The sequence below is a fragment of the Nymphalis io genome, chromosome 14 (genome assembly GCF_905147045.1).
Source record: "Nymphalis io chromosome 14, ilAglIoxx1.1, whole genome shotgun sequence".
NCBI classification, from domain to species: Eukaryota; Metazoa; Arthropoda; class Insecta; order Lepidoptera; family Nymphalidae; genus Nymphalis; species Nymphalis io.
The window spans coordinates 6426706-6452901 of NC_065901.1; the positions used below are offsets into that span (position 1 = coordinate 6426706).

Below are 26196 nucleotides of genomic sequence, written 5' to 3' on the forward strand. Positions count from 1 at the left end.
ACAATCCATTAAAAAATTATTGAAGACTAAAAGACAAAGACACTACATATGAAGTTAGTAGATTATATTTATATACAGTACTATTCACATTTTCAAATGGCATCTAGATAGAAAAAGAATTCCATAATTATGACATAATCGAACCAAATGTGATAGACATTACTGACTCACTATATTCTACTGGTTCGATAAAAGGTTTCAAATTGATTTATTACTAAAAAGCAGTTTTAAAATTGGTATTATTTGTAGACCTGTTAATAAATTGTGCGGTTTTGCTGCTGGAATTTAATAAAATAAATAGAACAATGGCTCTTCGGAGGTAAAAGTGAATAGGCTATTTTCTAGGTTCACTTCACCTTCGGCCGCCGCCACTTGCCATTAAGCGAGATCGTCTGCGTGAATTGCTATTGTAAGAACAACTACATTTTGCGATAAAAAATTGCCTTCACATGTCACATGACTCATAAGAGTTCGTTATGTGTCAATTATTATATTATGTAATAACTTGGAGATGTCTCGCTAGTATCTAAGATACAAAATAAACGATTACTCGTATTTTTCTTACAATATCTTTGTAACAAGGATACGCTTTTTATAGGGTATACCAACATAATAAAAAATATCTTTGTTAGCTATGCTAGTGGGATTTCTCTCGTGTACGCACAAAAATACTATTAATCTTAGTAATGTGTTTTAATGAACTACCTTTGTCCTTTATAAACTTAATTGATATGGTTCAATGAATATTTCATTATTTGCTTAAGGTAAATTAAAAAAAAATGTTCGTTGTTTATAAAGTTCTACAAAACATTTTATATACAAACTTATTATTTAAAGTTAAAGGTATAGTGGTTACTCTTTTACGTATTGCATTATGGATTTGAAAATGATGTAATGTCATAAAGCAGAAATTAAACCAATATTCATCAAATAGCAGCCAATGCGAATTAAACACCAAAACATGAATAAATTACCTTATAACGAATATGTTATAAGGTCGCAGAAATCGAGGTCATGGGTTCAAGCGGGATTATTATAAAGGCATTGGGTTTTCTTGACAATAGATTCTTAGTAACAGTCTGGAAATTGTCAGTGTTCACATGATAGGTACGACGCTGGTGTCTTCAAATCCAGAGTAAGCAGGTTTCTTCTAGGCAAGTGTTTCTATGCCTTACATCGGGCAAGTCAACGGTAAATGGCCTATATCTGATCAAAAAAATATTATTACGTGCCTCGGAAAGCACGTAAAAGTGTTGAACTTGTCCCTGAAATCTTTCCGATTCTGTCATGAAAGCGTGGGAACAGAGTGTGCAACCGTGTTTGTGCAACACTTGTACACTAAAATATGTCGTGTGCTTAATAGTCTTTCTTAAGAATGGCCTCTGTAGCCGAAATAGGTCATAAGAACATTATTTATTTCAATGCAACTATTACATCGAATACTTATACTAAAATTCCTGGCTAATGAAATAATTCATTATTATGATATTTCGTACGGGCTGCTTGTTTTTATTGCAGTTTTTATTGATATTTTTAAAAATACTTATTTTAATAATTTTCAAATTCATAATTTGAGTAATAAAATAACACTGATAAAAAAAGCTATTTTAAATTTATTAATGATAGATAACAATTACTGATAGCATTCTCAGTGAATATAATAATTAAAAAAGCACTCATAAGTGATTAATAAAAGTATTTAAATAAGACCGAGTTGAACAATAATTGATTAAAATCGAGTGTAATAAATATTTTTAAGTCGTGTCTAATAAAATGTGTACAATATGAGAAGTGTGTTATAGTCTTGTTAACATAAGTGAGTTCAAGAAATACATATTATACAAGAGAGTAATGATGTGAAGAACTGGCAGTGATGTGGTTCCCGGCGCTTCTGTACCTGCTTGGTCAACTGGGTATGTATTTACCTTAATGTAATGTAAATTTATGATTTTGAAAATATCTTCACTAGAACCTATTGGTTACGGCCTAGTGATTAAATTTTTAACCGCTGATTCAGATTTCAAGCCAAGCACCTCTGAATTTTCATGTCATTAATTCGTGTTTATAATTCAACACGTGCTCGGTGGTGAAGGAAAAATGGTCGTGACGTAAGTTCCGAAACCTCTTCTTAAAAAGAAAAGGGGCCTTAGAGCAGTGGGATATTCACAGACTGTTACTTTTTACTTTACTTTATTCCACCATACTGCACCAATGTGGATTCATGGATGCACGTGTGGTAAAAGTTAATTCGACACATTCAGGTTTCCTCACGATATATTTCTCCACATACTACACAAAATGAATTATAAACACAGATGAATGCAATGATGCTTGCCCGGGTTTAAATCTGAAATCTTTCGTTGAAATTCACGTGTTCCCGCTATTGGACTATATTAGCTTTTAAGAGCCCATTTGCATTAACTATAATGCTAGCTAAGTTTGTGAAAACTTGTATTTTTCTGTAGTCACATAATATTCCAACCGTTTAGGAAGATATAACGAAAGACTCTGCAATATTAAATTCTGTCTTATCCTTCTTTAAGGCGACGAGTTTACGTCTTCACTTCATTAAAATCACGCCTCTAAAGTGTAACCACTTAGGATTAACACTCGCAACGTAGACATCTTAAATTTGTTGGGTATTTAAATATGTGAAATAATATAACGGCATAAAAATATATATTAATGTCTGAAAATTAATTGATTGAAATTTTTAAATATATATTTAACATTAACAATTTAATCCACTGATAAATTAATTTATAAATTTTATTAGCAGGTTTTTATATACCAAAATTTTATACAAAAATATCCTTTGAAAGAAAATAGGAGAGAGAAAGCGGAAGGAAGTAAGTATTCCATTACAAAATCCGTTTTTGCTGTAGCTATAGTTTTTTTTATACATATAAAAAAACTGTAGTACCGTGTCCGTGTACCGAATATATTTATACGTACATAGTTTTAATAGTGTAGACATTTAAAAACACTAATAAATCTATCTTTAAAAGTATAATCGATCTGTTCGCGCTTTACCGTGGTACTATTGGTGGATTTAATGTCATGGTTTCAATTCAAATTCAGATAGGCTTCAATCCTTGATACAATAAAATGAGCTTACAGGCTTAATACTATCATCATCATTTCCGCCGCTTAGAAATTCACGGTCATGGTTGTTTGTAAGGCTCTGTATTGACAGACGAGTATAGGCTCGTAGTAGTAAAATGCAAAAAAGGCAACTATTTGCCTCACAAAAGCAGCAAATTTTTTAAACAAAATGGTCTGTTTAAGCATTTTATCCAGCAGAAAGAACTAACGGCGAGGGAAGTCATTTATTTTAGATTTATTTTTCACAAGGGTTAGTTCATTTGGGAAGGCGACCGCTACGCTCCCACGGTTCGTGTAATTTGGGAAATAGCCTGGTTATATCAAGCCGTTATCAATATAAATGCAATCGAGCGCATCTATTAGAAACACATTACAGTGTATATAGCGATGTATTTGACGTTACTAAAATATATTTAATTACAAATATTTACCATATTATATTTTAATAATTAAGGTTGGCGGATGGGCAAATGGGCCACCTGATGGTAAATGGTGACCACCGCCAATTGACATCAGCATTATAAGAAATATTAACCACCCCTTACATCGCTACCACCATATCCACCTAGCGTCTGCAATTACACTGGCTTTCTCATCCTTCGAACAATAATAACAATACTAAGTACACAGAGGGTAGGTACGGAGTTAGGGGGTTACACAAAGATGGGCTTACACAAAGGCCTACTACCAAGCGAAGTTCTATTTTATATAATAATTATTTTTATTTATCAAACAGATTTGAGAATGTTTTCATATATTAATATATTTTAATATACGTTAGTATCAAAAATAAATAAATTAACGTATTGAATGAAAAAAAAATGTTACGGCAATTTTGCTAAATTGACCTAATTTCATTGCTCAATAAAATTCTGTAATATATACTATGAATAAGATAGTGTTTATACATAAGGTTGATGTCTTATTCCTCCTTAATGGAGCTACATTCCCTCTTATGGTTACAACGTTCACAATTATACGGGTTGGACGGTTTACAGTGGTTTGACAGCTTAGGACATGCTCATGTAAATTGTTTTATTCGATTACATTTTAATGTTCTGAGAAGTAAGAATTTATTTTGATTCTGTTCAATGAAATTCACACACAACCACTACGTTGTAACCATATACGTACATAAATACACGCATACATACATAATGTATAATAATATAAGTAAATTCACCTATAAATTATTATTATTTATTATAGATGAACCAATTAGATAATACTACGTAAATACTTTTAATTATTTGCCATGAAACTATATTTATTCCTTTGTTATTGATAATTCTTTATTTTTACAATATTGATAGTAAAATATACGATAAAAACGCCGATAAACCTTCTAAAGCTTAAATCTTCTTCAAACATGTTAATTTTAAAGATCAGAGTTTTATGCTGAGCGAAACATCTCTGAGATTTGAAATGCTGATTCAATATTGACAAATCATTTCGTGCTCCGCGGAGAATGAAAACATCGCGAAAATCAGCATATTTTAGAAGATTGTACGTCGTCTAATTTGCAGCTGAGCTGAGAACTAGAATTAAAATTAAAAAATTCGTAAGGAGTTATTTGTGCAGCAGTAAAATTTTAACGTATATTTTATTTATTTATTTATTCAATAGGAACAATAAATACATATTAAATGGTGGCATACATAACATTCAAACAGAAAAAATCAACTTCTGATATGTATATCGATTACAAGTGTACACTACATTCACAAAGTATCGCGTCAACATAAAATAAAGTAATATTTTTTAATTTTATATCATATACTATATATAAATATGTATAATTTTTTTACACCATTAGTAGGATTTTGTGAAGGCCTACCTGAGTGGGTTTGATACACATTACAACCGCCAAACAGCGATACTTTGTGTGTAAATACGCATAAAGAGTAAGGCAGTATAAGCAGGCAAAAAGCACATACTCTTAATATCTTTGAGCCCCATGGCTTGTGGCAGATTGACGTCGAAAGAAATCTTTTATATTTTAACAGGATGGAGTTGAATTCCCGCCTGGATTACTATCCACATAAAACATAATATAAAATAAATATATTTCATCGCCATGCACAACAAACCAATCAACAAAATATTATTTTTGAACAGTTGAACAAGATAACTTATCAACTATTGCTAAATAATCTATACTACCCAACATATGATGCTATGTTCTCATGAGTTATATAACAACTTACAAACTAATAGAAAAAAGTCATTAAGATTGTTAATCTTTATAGTAACCTGTCACGATTACTGTCGAAGGTCAAGTAACGAAATTCTTTTCCTTATCGACTAATGTATCTGCTGATGTGATCGAATGAAAGAAACTAAATTAACCTGAGTGGAATGACTGAATTTTGCTTAGTATATCATGCGTGTCAAGATACGTCTCTACTAAAAGCAAATTGGAAACTTCTGGTTGTCAACATAAGTTTGTGGCAAAAGTTTTCGTCATCAGCTCGAAAGTAAATGTTGCTAACTATTTCAGTGGAAAATATTTATATTATACATGTTCTCATTCGTAAATTACAAAAATTTAGTTAGTCATTTTCTGAAAGAAAACTTATTTTGTTTATTTTTAACTGGGTACAACGCTTCATATTATTAATATGATATAATAGTACAATATTTTTCTTTAAAATTGGAGTATATACGTCAAAAATTTTTATCGCTATCGCCAAACATACAATTATTAATATTGTGTTACATTCCAGCGTATAATGTGTTAAATATTACATTAATTTAAAATCAAATTGCTATTAAATTCCTTTTATTATATTTTTATTTATTTTCATAAGTATTTTAAAACTATACATTTAAAATCACTATGTGATTTTATATTTTTATACGTAATTTATTAGGAAGGCCGTAAATTTTAACTGTAAAGTTTCTTGTCAGTTCTTCTCAATTGAATCCTCATTTCAAACTTTCAATTATTTTGTAATGATTATTATTTTTATAAAATTTGACTCGACAATGTATTTATTTATTTATTTGAATTGTTTTATTCAGTGTCAATAAGATATCCATAATCTGAGAATTAAAAAAATCAATGTATCCAAATTAAACTATCTCTATATTCAAGGTTCAGGCAAACAGAGTCGTGGGCAAAATAGCTCACGATGAATATGTTGTTATCAACGCTACCCACTCACCGGAAAATGTGACGGGCGACGGCGGCGGTGCATGACGCAAGAGGGCACTTATCAGAAAGAGCTCGATCGACTTCCTGCTGGAAATAGCTTTGAAGATATCCATTCCTATTACAAAAATATGGCCAATATTTGAAGTTTAATTTTTAAAATTTTATAATAAAATATCTGAGGTAATACCTATAAATAATATACGAAAAGTGGCTGACAGCGGGTGGAGATTGAGAGCTGAAGATCGAGCTCAGTGGCCATTGGAGAGGCCTATGTCCAGCAGTGGACGAGAAAAAGATGATGATGATGATGATACCTATAAATAGAGTATGTATAAAATTATTAGAACGTCCTCAAATGTCGAAACCGATGGACATGTATTGACAAATGAGGCAACTATCGATGCATCATAGTGTCACCGCTGTCATAGATGTGAGATAAATTATTACGTCACTAATACAATATTATGATAAACTCGAATAATAAGTTATGTAATTCCAAATATCGACTTAATGGTAACAAATTACTTTACTAATTGAAAAAAAAATTGAACGACGAATACTTATAAACATAAAAGTAGCTATTATATCGACGATAGGTTATCGTTTTAAGTAAAAATATATATTATTTATTCTAAATATATTATTCTTGAAAATATTTGTCATCATCGGATAGAAAATCTGGTGAAATTATTATTGGAGGTCGTAACTTAGATATGAAATAGGACGCTAAATTTTACCTTTTCGATTCACACACATAAATCTTTATTTTCATTCAAAGATTTTAGAAGATAATCCATCTTCTAAAATCGTTTTTGTATTTTAAGCTATCAATCGGTATGTCTAATTTTAAGATAATTTAAAATATTATTGAAATGTAAAGGCAAAGAGGAAAATTCAATTTGAACTGGCTATGAACGTAGGTATTGCATATACATAAATTCGTTTTTGATAAAAAAACGTGTGCCTTGTAAAAAGATCTTATAGGCTCCAATGATTTTTTTTATGTACAGCGTGAGGATTACTTCTAAAAGCCATTCGTCAGCATATCTTCAAAGAAATAGTGACGGGCTCCGGTGACGGTAATAGTAATAAGAGCAAATGGAACTTGGGTTTCGTGTTGAAAGGGATTAGTGACCGACTGTAACGCCCTCATACACACAAAAGAGCCGTACACAATAGCTTCTTTCAAAACTATACCCTTTCATCTTTCAGCAGAGTTTATTTTTCTATGCCTTGAAAAAAAGATGTAACCTTCTGATACGCGATTCGGAAATGTTCAAGATAGTTGGTCACGATAGGGCCCGGTCTTTTTACTCGCTTTGAATCACGTTCATATATTTTGCGTGTAGTATCTATTAATGTAATCGTAGCATTAATGATATTAGTAAAATAAGGAAACGGGCACAATATTAAATGGTTCGTATAAAATAATACAGATTTATTTAAGTTAACATTTTATGTACAAGTATTTTAATGTAAGTCGCGTAAAATAAAAATTTAATTGCAAATAAATTTCTTTAAAAGCTTTCAAAGTATCATTAAACGCTGCATTGCAGTCTTTTACTTTTAACACCTGTTCGAATAAACTATTATAGATATTACAAAGTTTAATTAACTTAAGACTCGATCACACTTTTTTAATTTTGTTAGTTTCATATTATATTTCTTTTAATGTAATCTACATTAAAATAAACATTATACGTTATAAAACTGAGAATATTATCGATGTCACAGAACTTGCTATTAAAGGAAAAATATGACTTTGATTTTATAAAACAATCGTTATATGTCTTATCATTCATCATGCAATTTTTAAGATAAAATGTAAAATGTTTGCTGTTTTTTATCTTTATATTTAGTAAACATCAAAGGGGCATCACAAATGCTATTAAAATTTGTTATAATATTAAATGAGCAATTCTTGTATATTATTTCGTGTATCTCAAACAAGACTCTTACCATTAAATCATTATATCAGCGTATTTCCTGAAAAAATGCAGTATTTCACAACAAATACAAAAAAAGTGTCCCAGGTACTTACTTTTTTTTAATAGAATAGGAAGGCGGACGAGCATATGGGCCACCTGATGGTAAGTGGTCACCAACGCCCTTAGACATTGGCATTGTAAGAAATGTCACCCATCGCTTACATATCCAATGCGCCACCAACCTTGGGAACTAAGAATTTAAGTCCCTTGTGCCTGTAATTACACTGGCTCACTCACCCTTCAAACCGGAACACAAAAATATCAAGTACTGCTGTTTTGCGGTAGAATATCTGATGAGTGGGTGGTACCTAGCCAGACGAGCTTGTACAAAGCTCTACCAGTGATTATTCTCATCATTACATTCTTCTTCTTCTTCTTGTGCCTCTCCACTACTGGAGGTTGGCCGTCAGCTCAGCGAATTTTTTACTGTCTTGCGCCAAACGAAATAGTTTTTCCACGCTGGCGATCTTCTTCCATTCACGGATGTTGCGCAACCAGGACTTTTTTCTTCTTCCAGCCCGTCGTTTACCCTCTACTTTGCCCATCATTATAATTTAGAGCAGTTGGTATCGCTCGTGTCTCAAGACGTGGCCCAATTACTCGGTTTTTCTCTTCTTGACGGTTTGCAAAACATTCCGGCTACTGGCGACGCGATGGAGTACTCTCACGTTCGAAACTTTCTGTGTCCAGCTAATACGAAGCATTCTGCGGTAACACCACATTTCAAAAGCTTCTAGACGTTTCTGGGTGTCAGCTTGCAAAGTCCGTGCCTCACTACACGAGATGAATTATAAACACAAATTAAGCACATGAAAATTCAGTAGTGCTTGCCCGGGTTTGAACCCACGATCATCGGTTAAGTTTCACGCGTTCTTACCACTAGGCCATCTCGGCCAACGTCCATACCACGTTGAATACACCGGTTCTCGACCGATTATAGTTTAGACGAGAACCTAAATGAAAACTAAGTCCTTAAATTGTCCCAAAATATAACGTGTTATACATCTAGTTGACTTTTGTTATTTACTTATCTTGTGTTTTATATTCAGCTTAAATAAGAATGCAGATTTCCAAATGTAATACTTTTTTAATATGTACTCATTGTTAAGATTTGTATACTCTATCAAATAAATTAAAAAAAAAAAAACATTTTTACGATGTAGAGCTAAAGTTAATGGGAATGTCGTCGTGATATCAAGGCATTAGCATTCTTGGCATAAATCGCATGTGCGTGTAAGTTTTTAGTCACTAGGTGTTTTTATGTTCATTAAAATATAACAGTGTTGATTCTTCATTATAACGTAGCCTAGTTTTACAACCAACAGACCTACTAAGTATTTATGGGGCAACGAAGTGTGAAACTTAGCATTTAAATTAAAGAAATAGCCTTACTGGGTTAACGTTGGGTCGTCTAAAATACTTCATGCTTAAATCAAGTTTTATTTTAAAAACTTAAATGAGATTTGTTATAAACACGCTTAACATTTATTAGAAGAGATTATTTTTATTCATGAATTTTTTAACCGCACATCGTATGTTTTAAGTGACATAAAAAGGAATGGAAAACAAATGGCAACGACTTAAGACTTTTTACACAAGAGCCTAATTGAGTTATTTTTTATTATTAATGATATGAGACGTTTATTAGCAATTTCCATTATTTTAGAACGACGTTTTATTTTCGATAAATCGAAACATTCGATTATTGTTTCACATCGGGAAAATTAATATTAAAATATTTTTTACTTATAATGTATACTTTTTTTTTTTTTTATAGAATAGGAAGGCGGACGAGCATATGGGCCACCTGATGGTAAGTGGTCACCAACGCTCTTAGACATTGGCATTGTAAGAAATGTCAACCATCGCTTACATATCCAATGCGCCACCAACCTTGGGAACTAAGATTTTATGTCCCTTGTGCCTGTAATTACACTGGCTCACTCACCCTTCAAACCGGAACACAACAATATCAAGTATTGCTGTTTTGCGGTAGAATATCTATATTACTAATTACGAATACTCTTAAATAAAGCTGAATAATATGTTTGTTTAAAAGCATTTACGTAGGATCTAGCATTTCAAATTAAAAAAAAATCGTTTTGCGTTAGATAGTCTATTCATTGATAAAGGTCAGACTATATTACAACACGCTATGACCTGCGGGGGCAGAGCGGTATAGTATAGCACGGATGGCACCTCACGGAGCAGCTAGTAATATTTTAATTATTTATTTAAAAGAAAACCAACATCACGTTCTAAATATTAACATTAGCTTATAAAGCTTAATGTAATATTAGTTATGAATGAAATCACAATTAAAGGGTAACTTAACATTCAGTTAATAGTAAAGTTATCGCTGAATATGAATGAATCTTAAAATTTAAGAATACAATCATGACAAATACGGAATTTAAAAAAGAATATTATAGCATTTAAAATACATTATTATATACGTTTTTGACTTAATTATCTAATGTTGAATTGAAAATAATAATTATGATATGATTAATTGTTTCGTTTATATAATAAAAGAACAGATGATTTGAATAATTAATTTTTCTTTTACATATTTTGTTTATATATTTGATTAAACAGTTTCGTTACATATGTTTAATTAAAGGGACAATAGACAATTATTTTATAATTTCATAGACCAGCAACATTTTTATATAAAATTATAAAAGTGTGTCTCTTTAAACTAGAATTTGCATTATATTGACGCTAATTTTTACTTTATTAAATATAATAAAAGTCTTTGAAGCGCTTCACTCATTGACATATATAAAAGCAAGCGTTAACCCAAGAGGGTTTTACCTACTTTTACTTTGTGTAGGCTAATTTTATGACTACCCTTTATCGTGCCTTTTTTATGTGGTACGGGCTCTTTTTACTTCTATACTTTACTATTAACGGCTATGCAGTAATGAGCTAGTAGTCTTCAATGAAATATATACACAATATAATAAAGCAGTAGAAACCATGCGTCTGCTTTGAGTAATTTTCTCAAAAAGCGAGTTTTTTATAACCAATTATAAAAAAACGTAACAGAACACGAACATTTTTTTAAACCTTTGCAGATAGACAGCTATCTGCATGTATGTAAAAAGTTATCTTCGTTTAGAAATATATACATATCTACACATATAATAAAGCATATAACGTATACATTTAATTATCATCATCATTATATTAGCCGAAAGACGTCCACTGCTGGACAAAGGTCTCCCCCAAGGATTTCCACGTTGGCCGGTCTTGCGCTGTCCGCATCCAACGGCTTCCCGCGACTCGTTCTATGTCGTCGTACCTTGTAGGGGGCCCGAAGACATAGAAAACATTTAATAATTTTATCAAAATAGGAGTGTGGTTAAAAAAAAGAGATACAGAAAACGAAAATGCATTTTGTGTAATAATCCGCGTAATATTTTTACTTATTTTGAGTTTACTTAATGACTTTCATAAACGCTTCAATTGTTGCTATTTTTGTACACTCACTCTCAGCCATGATGACTAGTAAAAGCTTGGCGTGAATTATTTAGTCTTAAAAATTAAATTTATTTATAAATTATTTAATTAATTTATGTCAAATATTTTTTTTTTTCAAAATATAAAGACCTTGTGGAAGTTACTTATATTTGTATGCATTGCAATTCATTAATAGTCAGTTTTTTCTTTTTTATAAGGGCTTTTAAGAACAAATGTGAGCAAATAAACCCGTTTTTTGTTCTACCGCCCCTGTTGTAGTGCACCCGTAGTAAAACGGGCAATGCAAATGAGGAAATGCACACCACTGAGATTTCACGACAAAGGTGCTTAGTACTTCTAACACATCAATAACTCTGTTGATTATTCATGGAGCAACAAAATGTGAAATATATAGTAATATTCTTTTAGAGATGTCTTCGTATACAAAAACATAAAAATGGACGTGAACCCCGGCAGATGGGAAATATCAAAAATGGTTATTAAAAGAATTTACGGTTAAAGATAACCTATAAATAAGTTTGGAGTAAAATAAATAAACACCTATTTTCATTAAAATAAACATATTTTTTTAATATCATAATATTACAGCACAAAGAAGTACGTAAATATAATACGGGCTACGCACATACGAAGCGAGAGAGTGAGTGTGACGGCATATCAAAACGTCATATCATTTATCGTCAAGGAACGCGTGTCGGTCTTAATCCCAAGGTGTACCAAAAGATGTTTACAAGAGATTAACGTATTAGTTTTTCTATTTATGATTACATTAAGAAAGATAAATAATAAGTGCATATATCATAACTTTTAGTTGTAATACATTAGGCTGGTCTTTTTCATTCTAATATATATAACTGTTATATTATTTCTTTCATGTTTTAAATCAAATTCTTCATGCTTAAACCGAATTCCCCGCCGCGTCTGTCTATCTGTCTGAACGCGATAAGCTCAATAACTACCGAACCCGATTTTCATACCGAATTTCATACGGTTTTCATCAATGGCCATCCATTGATGAAAACCGTAGTGGAGTGATTCATGAGAAAAGTGTATATCATCATAATCATAGGTATTAAATTGGCTAAAAAATTGCTATAATAGTTGAAGATGTTGGAAAAAATCTTTCCGATTGGGAGTTTTATTCGCATACGCCGCGTAAACCACTAGAGTTATATTATGTATTACAATAAAAATGTTTAAGTATCATTATTCTAACTATGCAAAACTGAGACGGCTAGTATTTTATAAGAGAACAAATAAAATATGTATAAACGCCGTTTTTACAGAAAATATACATAAGGCGTTTTCAGTTAAATGTTTAGTAATAGAGAATGTAACGGAGAAACAAAGGTTATATTCCTGAAGGAATATGGAGGTTCGATCGATCACTTCAACGGGATATTTATATATGTTGGCTTAGTGTCTCTACTTCCAGCTGCCCTAGTTAGATGTATTATATTCCAATGTTATATATTACTTACAATTATACTAGAAGGTATATAAAAAAACTAATTATCGCCCGAGGATTTGCCCGCTTATTAAAAGAAGAAGGGTAGGTATTGGGTAAAAAAGTTGGCCGAAGATAATTAATTATTATATTACTTAAGATCAAATCGCGAAGTAGATATTTTGTATTTTTTTTTTTATATGTCCGGGATGGCAAATGATTCTACTCCACCTGATGGTAAGTGGTAGTAGAGTCCAAACGCGACGACGGCCAGTACAGTCGGGAAGAATGTTTTGTACTAGCAGTCACGAACTTGCCGGCCCGCAAGATGCCTCTTCACGCCTCGTTTGAAGGAACCCGGGTTGTAAGAGGAGGGGAACACGTGAGCTGGTAAGGAATTCCATTTTTTGGTAGTGCGACAAAGAAAGGAGTTGCCAAATTTCTTTGTGCGCGATGGAATTGATGTCACAGTTAGGCGGTGACATCGAGAACCAGCTCGCGTGGACTTAAGAAGGAAGGGGGAAGCAGGAATTAGAGAGAATAATTCCTCAGAGCACTCGCCGTGATACAGTCGATAGAAAGCGCTCAGTGCTGCTATCTCGCGACGCAATTGTAAAGGTTCAAGGGTGTTTGTGACCTTTACGTCGCCAATAATGCGTACTGCACGTCGCTGCAACTGGTCCAAATGGTCCAAGGCCTCCAGTAGGTACTTAGCGGAGCCATCCCAAAGGTGCGAGCAATATTCAACGCAAGACCGTACCTGTGTTTTGTATAACAGGCACAGTTGTTGTGGCGTGAAAAAACGCCGCATCTTGTTCAGAACTCCGAGTTTCCGTGAAGCTGTTTTTATAATAGCCTCGATGTAATCCCTTGGATTAAGGTCGCAGCGAACGTCCATCCCCAGCATGGCGATTTTGCTTTGTATCATCAGCGGTGTGCCACAGAGGGAGGGATGAAGGTAAAATGGTGACTTTTTCGCTGTGAGAGCGCATACCTGTGTTTTCTTGACATTAAACTCAACAAGATTATCAGAACCCCATTTGGCGATGAGCTCTAACGTCCTATCGAGTTCAATGACAAGATTCTCCTGCCTCTCCTCATTTTCCGCCCGCCCAGCCACTGCGCGTCCGTGATATCCACCATGCACTGTACTATCATCTGCATAGCAATGTATGTTCCCAAGGGAGAGCATATCATTGATATGCAAAAGAAAGAGTGTGGGAGATAGCACAGATCCCTGGGGGACCCCAGCATTCACTACATAGAATTGTGAAGCGCAACCATCTACTAAAACACGAAGGCTACGCTTGTGTAGGAAGCTGGCAATCCAGGTGCATAGCTGAGCAGACAGACCATATGCCGGTAGCTTGGAGAGAAGACTTCTGTGCCAGACCCTGTCGAAAGCCTTGGAGATATCGAGGCTGACAGCCAACGATTCTCCATGCTTGTCGATAGCTTCACCCCAGAGGTGTGTTACGTACGCTAGAAGATCACCTGTGGACCGTTTTGGTCGAAACCCGTACTGACGATCATTAATTAGACAGTGATCTTCTACGTAATGGATCAGTTGGTTGTTTAGAATCCGTTCCATCACCTTACAAAGTACTGAGGTGACAGCTATTGGTCGATAATTTGCCGGGTCAGACCGATCCCCTTTTTTGGGAACCGCTTGCACATTAGCTCTTCTCCAAGCCTCCGGCACACGTCCCGAAGAGAGAGAAAGTTGGAACAGGCGCGTTAACACAGGAGACAGCTCCACCGCGCACTTCTTCAGCACAATGGCTGGTATTCCATCAGGACCGCTAGCTTTCCGTATATCAAGTGATTGCAGCTCCGCACGCACATCACGTTGCCTGATTTTGATGTATGAAAGCTTCAGTCTATTAACACAAAATCGGTCGTTTTTGACATAGAAAAGTAACTATTTCATGAATCTTTGTTTTTAAATAAAGTTATCATCATACATTATATACATTGATTGATTTGACGGGCTGGTTGGCGTAGTTGAGATTCTTGCCTTTCATGGCGAAGGTTGTGGGTTTCCATAGTACAAGCTCTGCTTAGTTTAGGATCAGATGGCCGTGTGTGAATAATATCCCAGGATATTATTATTAACAATTAAAAAAATACTTAACCGTATACCTAATATATATATAAAGTATACAAGTTCTAAGCTTACAATTATTAGAATTCTATAAATGGTTAGTTAATTATTATATAAAAAACAGATAGTGAATTGGGTGTTTTGCAAATCTTTTTGTTCGGAGATTATGAATTTTGTAACAACATTAACAACTATTTTTACGAAGAGATAATGGGTGTATTTATTCTATGGTTACAACTTACGTTGTTACTCTGATCATATGACAACAAATAAACACTTGAGTGTAAGTTGACAGATATGTGTAGTTTCTTTTATGTAAAATTTGTGGACAAGTTCGCTCATAGACATTGGAGCTATAAGAAATATTAACCATTCCTTATATATTCAATTTACAACCAATCTTGGGAAATAAGATGGTAAGGGTCTTGAGCCTGTCGCTTATAATATAAATGGTAATATAACCCGAGATGGACTTGCACAAAGTTTAGTAATTATGTGACAGTTATTAGGACGTTGATTGAATATCACTAACGTACCTTGGTTCAAATATTTAATAAGATTTAAATCGAATCGTCGATTGAATAATGTATCTTTGCCGTAAAGTTCAATATTAAATTCAAAAAGATTCTTGTAAGATCTATTTATTTAATATAATGAAACAACAAAGAATAAAAAAACGTCGTAAGGTAGCCTTAGTGTTCTTCTTTCGAATATAAAACTAAACAGACGAGAAAAGATCAGAACGATATACATCATCTATTCACCCGCTATAAAACGTTCATTAGAAGAATTATGATAATGACGTTATCTATAATTTGTTTTATAAGTTTATTACATTATAAGATTATAAAACCACTCAAAGATACAAATAATTAGATACTGTTAGATATTACGTATAAAGCTTTAAAATAATTTGACATATTAAATTATAATTATCAAAATATCACAAAGGTAAATATCAATTACTTTAACTTGAATATTTTATGCGTGCTTCTCTTTTAATGTATTGACATGCTGTAAAATTTCAATAATCCGCCGTGAAACATTTTATTGATTCAGTGCTTGCAACCAACCAAAATGGAATTTGATGGAAACACGTTGGTGTTACATTTACAGCTTTCCATTCTATTCCCAAATTGATGCCCGCACATTTACACACGGCTTTCCACAAGTCATAAACTTTTTGACTGGTATGAATACAGTTGGTTTTGTTTGAATTATCATTACAGATAACAATTTTGCTTATATTAAATTTTTTATAACGAATCTACATTATATCTGATATTTTTTTGTTATATTGAATCGTAGTAGCCTGTTTATGTCCCACTGCTGTGCTAAGGTTCTATCCTGTTGAAGTCAAAGTCAAACATATTTATTGAGGACATAATGTTAGAAAAGGGGAACAATTGATTTAATTTTCGGATGAAGAGAAGATCTGTTCTCCTCCACGATTTTTTAGTTCATGCAAATAGTAATAGCAAAGTTTATTCATGTGTAATTAAGCAAGCTCTTCATGCAAGCTCGTCTGGGTAGGTACCACCCACTCATCAGCTATTCTACCGCAAAACAGCAGTTCTTGGTATTGTTCTATTTTGGTTTAAAGGGTGAGTGAGCCAGTGTAATTACAGACACAAGGGACATAACATCTTAGTTCCCAAGGTTGGCGGCGCATTGGTGATGTAAGCGATGGTTAACATTTCTTACAATGCCAATATCTACGGGCGTTGGTGACCACTTACCATCAAGTGGCCCATATGCTCGTCCACCTTCCTATTCTATAATAAAAAAGAAAATACGAATTGCTTTCTTTGCTTGTCATTATGATTTATTTTATTAGGTTCTTTTAATGGCAAAAGCAAAATGTATAAAGATATTTATTTGTATATTAAATTTGAGGACTTAGACATACAAATCAAATTATAAATGTGGCAAGAATGCTAGCGGGAAAACGCGAGTCCGAGTCTCTCTTGTATAAATGGAAAAGAGCTCCTGTCACCAATGTAGACAATCAGACGGGGTAAATATATTTGAAAAATAAATTGCCTTATTATTATTATTGATATTACAATGTAAGCAAGCAAGCAATATAAATGCGAAAAACGTAGTTTACGTTTTTCGCATTTATATTTATAGCAATGAAAAGATGCTCGTATGATATTCGTCAAAAATAATAACTGCGTAGAAAAGCCACGAAAAATTAACTTTTGCCCTTTTGCATCGTAAGTATCTAGATAATCTGGTTGAAAAATGAAGACTTTTTACCAATTAACGTAATAAAATGGGTGCTTAAAAATATTATAAACTTTTTTTTCAAGCTAGCAAGCAAGAGGTTGAATCCGTTTGATTAAAACAACTACTTAATCTACCAATCTAAGTGTTTTAGAAAGATTCGACACAACTGAATATGTATTATTCTTTTAGATATCACTTTGTTGCGAGCTCAAAAATAATTTACAAATCAAATTGATAATTATTTTAAGAAAGGAGAGCATTAACGATTATATGTATAATTCAACCAACGGAACAGAATAAAATTAAATATATTTGTAATTAAAAATGCAGTTTGTATTTTAATTTAAAATGATAATGATTTCATTCGCAACGTTAATTAATAACACTTGTGAATACAAAAGCTTTGTGTTTACGTCAAAATGTTTAATCTACATAATAATTTCCGAAAAACTTTCCAACGTCAGACCCTACAAGGCGAAATGTATTAAGTTTTAATGGTTTAGTTCATAGATAGAGTATTGATTTTCGTCAACAAAATATGTCTTGGGCTTCTATAGTTTCCAATAAACCTTGATTTAGCCACTAACGTAACTTCTAAGCTAACACTAAAGGTATCATAATCTAAGAATATATGCGTAACTATAATATTACAATGATTTAATTAACAGAGAATCTATATAAACGAGACTGTTTTTTATTACACACCAACCACACACAAGCCAAGTGTTTTTTTTTTACGCTGGAAAAACGCATTACGCGTTTCCCTCACGGGAACAGTGGGGGGTATGTGGGGCTCGCCGATGTCCGAGGCGCCGAGTGCGTCCCGAACAACGGAATACCCACTAAAAAACCAGCGGTACCCTTTCCGTCATAACGAGGAGCGCTTACGCATGCTACCGCGACGCTCTGACGGGCGGCCTGCGTATGCAGGCCTCCATTCTGTAGGGGGATTACCAGGGTACTGAGAACCCCCTAGTCCCAGCGACGCCTATTGCGGCGTAGGGAGAAGGTGCGCATAGCGCCTCATTCTTCTCCCCAGTCTTCTTCGGCGGAGCAGGTTTGCAGCGGCGTCCTCTTCCCGCTCCCGCTCCGCGGCCTTCTTCTGCGACATTACATTTTCACAGAAGGAGACCATTTCCAACCAGCATTCATCGCTTCCAAGCATCGCGTTGATGATGCTCGGCAAGGAGAGGTCTCCGCCGACAACTGCCGCCAGAGAAAGCCTCTGAAAGCCCCCACGCGGCACACTTCGTCAGGATGTGTTGCGCCGTGTTGATTGGCGCACCACACTCATAGCAGGAAGGTGACATTTCCCGCCGTGCTATCTTGTGAAGGTGCTTACCGAAGCAGCCGTGTCCGGTAAATACCTGCGTCAACATAAACGAGAGCGTGCCTCGTTTTCTTTTGACCCAGCGACTTAAGTGGGGACGTACCGCCTCCACTGTCACCAGGCCCGCTGTGGGGGACCACAGATCTTCCTCCCATCGGGCTATCAGGGCTTGCTGGGCTAGAGCCCTGATCCGCTCGACATCCTCCGACCCTGGACGGTCGCCGCGGTCTCTCGCCTTGGCCCGGAAGCGGTACACCTCTGCGAGCACCTCCGCCTGGAGTTTCCAGGGCGGATCGCCCGACACATAAGCCAAGTTTAATACGTAAAAGATATATCGATACAAATGAAAAAAAGGTGGGAATTTGAGTCATATTCGAAAAGCTGCTGAAAAACTCTTTAATATGATGTATAAAATATTGGTAAAATAATTCAACATTGTTAAATGCATTTCGAAACAAACCTCTATCACTGAAAAACATGTAATTATTTAAATAAAACGTGGCTGATATAATCAGTAGAGTTTAATCAACAGAAGAGAACAAAATTAAATATATTTGTGATTAAAAATATAGTATTTATTTTAGTTTAAAAAAAAATTCGTTAATAACTGGAGTACCGAGATTGCAAATATACCGTTAGTATGTATAAAATACGATAAGATATATAAAAAAGATAATAAACATTTAGTGGACAAGTGGAAGTGGAGGTTGATTAAAAATAATTTATTTTTTAAGTCTTGTCGATGTGCTTATACGATTTATCTCAAATATCTAAATATTTAAAGTAATCAAAGCATTTCAAACAGCCAAAGGTAATTTAAACTCGATAAAAATCACCAAACCTCATAAGTATAAAAACAAGTGAAAGTTAAAAGAGCAAGCACACCAAAGGTATTGCAATTAAAAACACATTAAAACGTTCGCATTTTTCATGGCGACTGAAATAAACGTCATCAAGTAACAACTGCATAATATGAACACGGAGACAAAACAAAAACTACTTACCATTGTTACTCGTTTTTGTTTTTAGGTCGAGTATTCCTGTCTTTATGAAACGTGAAACAGTAACAAACTGTGCCAACTAGTGAAAATATAGGCTTAGAATGTCAGTGTCACTTTTCACTTCAACTTTATATAAATATCTTTTTGTTGATTGTTTGTCAATTAATAATTATAACGCAAAAGAGTTAAATTGGACTCGTCCCCTTTTTTTGCTAACACAAAAACCTTTTTATTATAATACTATAAAGGAACACATTATTTATTTGTTTTATGGCAACATATTAGTCTGGTCGATAAAACTTTCACGTTAGTTGGTAGGACTTTGTGCTTGCCCGTCTGCGTAAGTACCATCTACTCATCAGATATTCTACCGTTAAACAGCAATACTACGCGCGCACTAACGCAACAATATACTAATAAAAGTACTGTTGCGTTTCTTTTTTTTTTTTTTTATAGAATAGGAAGGCGGACGAGCATATGGGCCACCTGATGGTAAGTGGTCACCAACACTCTTAGACATTGGCATTGTAAGAAATGTCAACCATCGCTTACATATCCAATGCGCCACCAACCTTGGGAACTAAGATTTTATGTCCCTTGTGCCTGTAATTACACTGGCTCACTCACCCTTCAAACCGGAACACAACAATATCAAGTATTGCTGTTTTGCGGTAGAATATCTGATGAGTGGGTGGTACCTACCCAGACGAGCTTGCACAAAGCCCTACCACCAGTGGTTCGATTTGAAAGTGAGTGAGGTAGTGTAACTACAGGCACAAGGGGAATAACATCTTAGTTACAAATGTTGCCACATTGGCGATGTAATGAATGGTAATTACTTCTTATATATTCAATGTCTATGGGCGGTGGTGACCACTTACCATCAGATGGCCCCTTTTATCCGTCACCTATAAGATAAAAAAAAAACTTATATTACTATGTCGATAAAAACAGAACTATTTCTTCTGAATTAAGCTTTTCTATTATTTATAAAGAAGGTAATAATTTGTAAATACAATATTGGTTTTTGTACATATAAATAATATCCAACTATATTCTATAGTATTTTCGCTAAGTAGCCATTTCTTCCAGACAACCATAAGATAACTCACATTACGACTACAAATTAGATGACTTGCGAAAACAATGGACCGAAAGCTAACCACATCAAGATATATCATAGAAAGAGAAAAAGTATTTAAGATCAAGAAAAATAAGTAAATAAACGCTGCTAATGCCCTTGTAAGGATTAGGTTTATCAAAGCTGACAAAACAGTGGCCGTAATATATATATTAATTATGTTATATACTAGATCGCGCTTACAATTAAATATCACTCTTATTTGTCTTTTATTGTTTATACTATATATTTGTATATAATTTTTAAGAATCATTATAGGTTGTATAAAATTCTACCAGTTATAGAATTATCTTTAATTACAGATTTTTATTAATGTAATAGATACTTCTTGGTCTTTGTAAATAAATTTAGAACACGATATTGTAATTTTAAAATTGACAGTAATAAAAAGAAACGGTTGTTATACGATAATGCATGCGGATATATAGTAATCGCTATTTTAAATAAAAGGAGAAATATAATCATTGTAAGCTGGCCTTATTGAAAATTATTTAAAGTTCCCGTTAATCTGGGGTTGTGGCTACAATTGTTTGATCGATCACAATAAAAATTGGCACACATAACTATGTACGTTTTCACGAAGAAGGTTTTTCACCTATCCTCTTTGTTTTAACTCGCCCATATACTATTATACCATTAAATTGATTTCCATGATAAAATTGGTCCAATACAAAACATGCAAGACCTTTGCTGTCGTTTTTTGCTATGAATATTAAAAACACCATGTGTTTACAGCAGAGTATCGTAACAGTTGTTTATATCGTAAGAATTGCATTGAGGGTTTTGTAGTACATCCATCAATTCCATCAACCATCCATATGATGTCGGAAAATCGAACCACTGTATATATATATATATATATATATATATGTATATAATATAAGAATCATATAAATAGAATAAACCATGAATAATAAACCATAATATACGTATTAAGATAAGAATCATATTAGTATATTATGGTCTGTGATATTAGCTTCATTTTTTCCAATTTAGCTAAGGTTAAAACAAGAAAATTTACGTGTCTCTTTGATAATAACCGATACCGATTAATACACATATTATTCACATTTATTCTTAAAAAAAAAGTATAAGACACCACGAGCGATACCGACTTTAATAATCCACAATGAAGTTACATGTTGTTAGACAAGTCGTAATAGTTTTAGTATATAATTTTAACAAAATTTCAATAGTTTCTCTTTTACCGACAAAGTTACGTTAACTATTTTATCATTTCATGTGATATCCTATGTATGTATTATCTCCAATACCCCAAAACTTAGCCTAACGACATGGACCGGCTTACCTTGAAGTTTCTCAATAGGCCAACTAACGCTCCGACGATTTTGCTTTGCCTTTTGAAATAGAAATATCGATTTAATCCTATTTATATGTTACAGTGCGCGACCTTGTCAACGAGTTATTACTAAAACTATGTTCAGTGGACGTCAAATATTTAGTTAATCAATCTTAAAAAAGCCTCAGTATCTGAGATAAAACTAAAATGTAGATTCCGAGTACAAGTTGTTGCTATATAAATATATTTTTTATATATATAGTGGCAATGTTAATATCCTTCTGCCTTATTTCGCCCATACAATGCACAACTGTGTGCAAATATAAGCGCATTCTAATCCTTCACTCTGATAATGCTTTGATACGGCAAAGTGGATACAACCGGACGGACGGATGACTTCACTATTTATGTGCTTTCTAAAGCACGGGGGTAAACACTACCAATTCCGAATCTCCGTGTGAGGAAATTTAAGCCCGGGCATTGAACTCGGTATATGCAGCCTTATAAATATATCCAATACAATAACGAAGCCGTTCAAAATAAAATAGACCCACACTCGTACAACAACGTACAACAGTTTCTGCATGGTCTAGTTACATCACATTAAAAAAGCAATAACAATTTGCTTCGTAAATATATGCGGAGAAAAAGTTTCTCATTTTTACTCAACCACAATATGTATATTGGTTTTACAAAAACGGCTCTACCAAGGTTTTTCGTGTATTATTATAATAGAAAAACAGTAAAACGATTTGTATACAAATAAATAATAATAAAAACTTACAGTGCGTTGTGCGTCAATCATAGTATCTGTTACATACATTCTCAAAATACAATCCGAAACATTTTTGTAATACGCATTGATAGAAGAAAAGTAACAAAAAGTCTACGACCTCATTATTTATGTCAATCGATAAAACTTTTACGACTGATTTAATTTTATACACAAAAAATACATTAATACCTTTTTATTACATCGTCATACCCATGAAAATGGATAATAAAATGATAAAACTAAAGTTTGAGCTGATGATGTTCAAATTTTATCTATATGTGCTTAAATGATATATTAGGTCCTTACATATGAAATGGGCGTTTTGTACGGGAGAAATATAAAATCAATTTTTTTTTTGTAAATTATATTTAAATAATCAAATTAAGTTGTTATCTATGCACTTTTGCCATCTCATAAGTTGATCCCTTTTCTAAAAAAACCATGGAGGCAAGAATCAATAAACTCTATGAAGTTGGTTTGGACTGCCGCATCGGAGTTGAATTTTTTCCTTGTAAGAAGTTGTCCAAATTCCGGAAAAAGTGGTAATCTGCTGAAACAAGGTCTAGGGAGTACGGAGATGTCGCAGACATTCGAATTGTAGCTCATCTAACTTAGTGGTTGTTTGTTGTGCAGTGGTATTTCGTTGTCGTGAAGCAGCAGTGGCCTAGAGCGATTGACCAAACTCGGTAGCTTAGCAGCTAGTTCTTCCTTCATGGTTTGCAGTTTCTGACAAAAGATATCTGCCGTTTGGCCAGATTTTAGAAAGCTGTAGTGAACGACACCGGCGCTAGTCCACCAAACACTCACAAGTAACTTTTTCTGAGTCAATTTTCGTTTAGGGCAGGATTTGACTGGATCTCCAGGGTTCAGCCATTGCGACGAGCGCTTCCGATTATCGTACAGTATTCATTTTTCATCACAAGTAATGATTCGATTTAAAATCCCTTCATTATTGTGTCCGTTGAGCAAAGTAACACAACAGTCGACGCGTGTTTGCAAGTTCGATTCACTCAATTCATAAGGTACGGTTTTTTTAAGGTTCAAGTTTTTTTACTTTCTAGATTTGCTTCAAGTGGATTAATACAGTTTTATCGCTTACCCCGAAGCCTCCAGCTATCTCTAGAGTGCTTTGTGATGGATCCGCTTCCACAATAGCCTTTAATATTTCATGTTTTCCATTGTGCGGTAATAAGCGACGCCAAAGAAAAAAATAATGAGGAAAAAACAAATGAATAATTGTTTTAAAAACTCAAATGTATCAGCTAATGAATTTATAAATTTGGATTTGGAATTCTTAACCAAAGAGGAGATATTTTAAATCAAAGTGAGTACGACAGTTTAGAAAGTACGACAAAAAAAATTCATATGTAAGGACCTAATATTTGGATGCTGGAATTATTCTATGTATGTCTAAATCTCCCTCACACCATAAACGAACAGGGAGGGAAGTAAGCCAGAACAACAATAGGAAAATTGGACGTAGCGACTGAGATATCGTGGAAGCTAAAAGTAATTGAAACTTTTTTTTTTACAATAAATAGGTCAGCGTTTGACCGTTGACTTGCCTGATGTTAAGCATCGACATGGTCTAGGATGTACGCTTGCCTATAAGAAACCTGTTTACTCTGGATTTGAAGACACCAACATTGTACCTATCAGGAAATACGGACTCTGGCAAAGCATTCCACAGTTTTGCAGTGCAAATGATGAATGTAGATTCAAAGCGATTTGTACGTAGTTGGGGAATTTCCACTGTGTACCTATGGCGCTTTGGTCGCGTTTGCCTGGCCGTTCGAGAAACTTAAATGCTAATACATCTTCGCCACCGTTATTTTATCCTGAGGCTCCAATATACTTTGTTCAAGCGATAACTTGAAAATGATTTAAAATATTAAATAGGGTATGTTAGTAAATGAATATTATGTAATAATTGTAACAAAAATAATAACAACATAATTACACAGTAAACATTTTTACTTGTGATCGATTGGCCGAACATTAGTAAAATTGTCTCGCGTATTTGATATTTTAAATTATCTCTTAAGCTATGCAACCCAAAAAACAAACTGTAAAAAATGAATTTTATCTACATAAAATTTCCTTATTTTTAAATAGATTGCCGTGTTGTAATGAAAAAAACCGTGTATTTGGTAGAAGATGATTTATTAATGACTAATTAGTGCAACGATCTTAATATTTATACGCCATCTGACTTACATACTACTTATTACACTACACCTCGGGGGGTGAATTGAAAAAAAAAATGTTTTGATACAATTTTTTTTTTTTTAGGAATAGGTACATAATAATTGAATTTAGGTTTTAAATGGCTTAGTTCTATTTTTATGGACAATATAAGGCTTATTACATTTTAAAATTTTTACATTTAGTCCTAAATCTTCTAAAATTACAAATGGTCCAATCCACTGTGTGTCCAGTTTATTTGCCGTTTCATTTTTAATTAAAATTAGTTGTCCATTTGTATAAGTTACATTATTTGTATATTTATCGTAATTACATTTACGATTTTGTTTGCTTAAAATTAAATTTTCACGAGCATCTTGCTGCGCTACTTGTAACTTAAACTTAAGATCTAAAGCATAATTATCTGGGTTATATAATGGTTCGATATATTGACTTACTCTACAAGGTATTATACACTAGGTCTACCAAAAACTAGCTCGAATGGTGTGTATTTCGTTTCTGTGTGAACAGTATTATTAAAACTAAAACACCAAAAAGATAACCATTGACTCCAGGTGTCTTTCTGACCATCACACTGAATGCGTAAGAAAGCACCTAAATTTTTATGCGAATTTTCAAGTGCACCGATAGATTGGTGGTGAAAAGCTGTAGAAGTCAATTTTTGTATATTTAAAATTTTACATACCTGTTCCATTACAGTAGATACAAACTCTGTCCCACGGTCTGTAGCTATGGTGTTTGGTATCCCGAACCTTAATATAAAATTATTAACTAATGCTTTTGCTATATTTACCGTGTCCTTATTTTTTAGAGGATAGGCCTCTACGAACTTAGTCAATTCACATTGAAGTGTTAAAATGTAGCAATTGTCTTCAATGTCCTTTTGCGAAGGTCCTACGACGTCAAGATAGATCTTTTCAAAAGC

The 26196-nt window shown here is 33.6% G+C and overlaps 1 protein-coding gene across 1 annotated transcript in view; it reads left to right on the forward strand.

The window, feature by feature from the left end:
* The first annotated feature begins 1870 nt into the window (after nucleotides 1–1870).
* LOC126773410 (hemicentin-2-like) overlaps nucleotides 1871–26196 on the forward strand; it is an 82908-nt gene continuing 58582 nt past the window's right edge. The window contains exon 1 of the mRNA XM_050494354.1: nucleotides 1871–1913. Coding sequence (XP_050350311.1) covers nucleotides 1874–1913 — 40 coding nt within the window. The 5' untranslated portion in view covers nucleotides 1871–1873. The remainder of the gene's footprint in view (nucleotides 1914–26196) is intronic.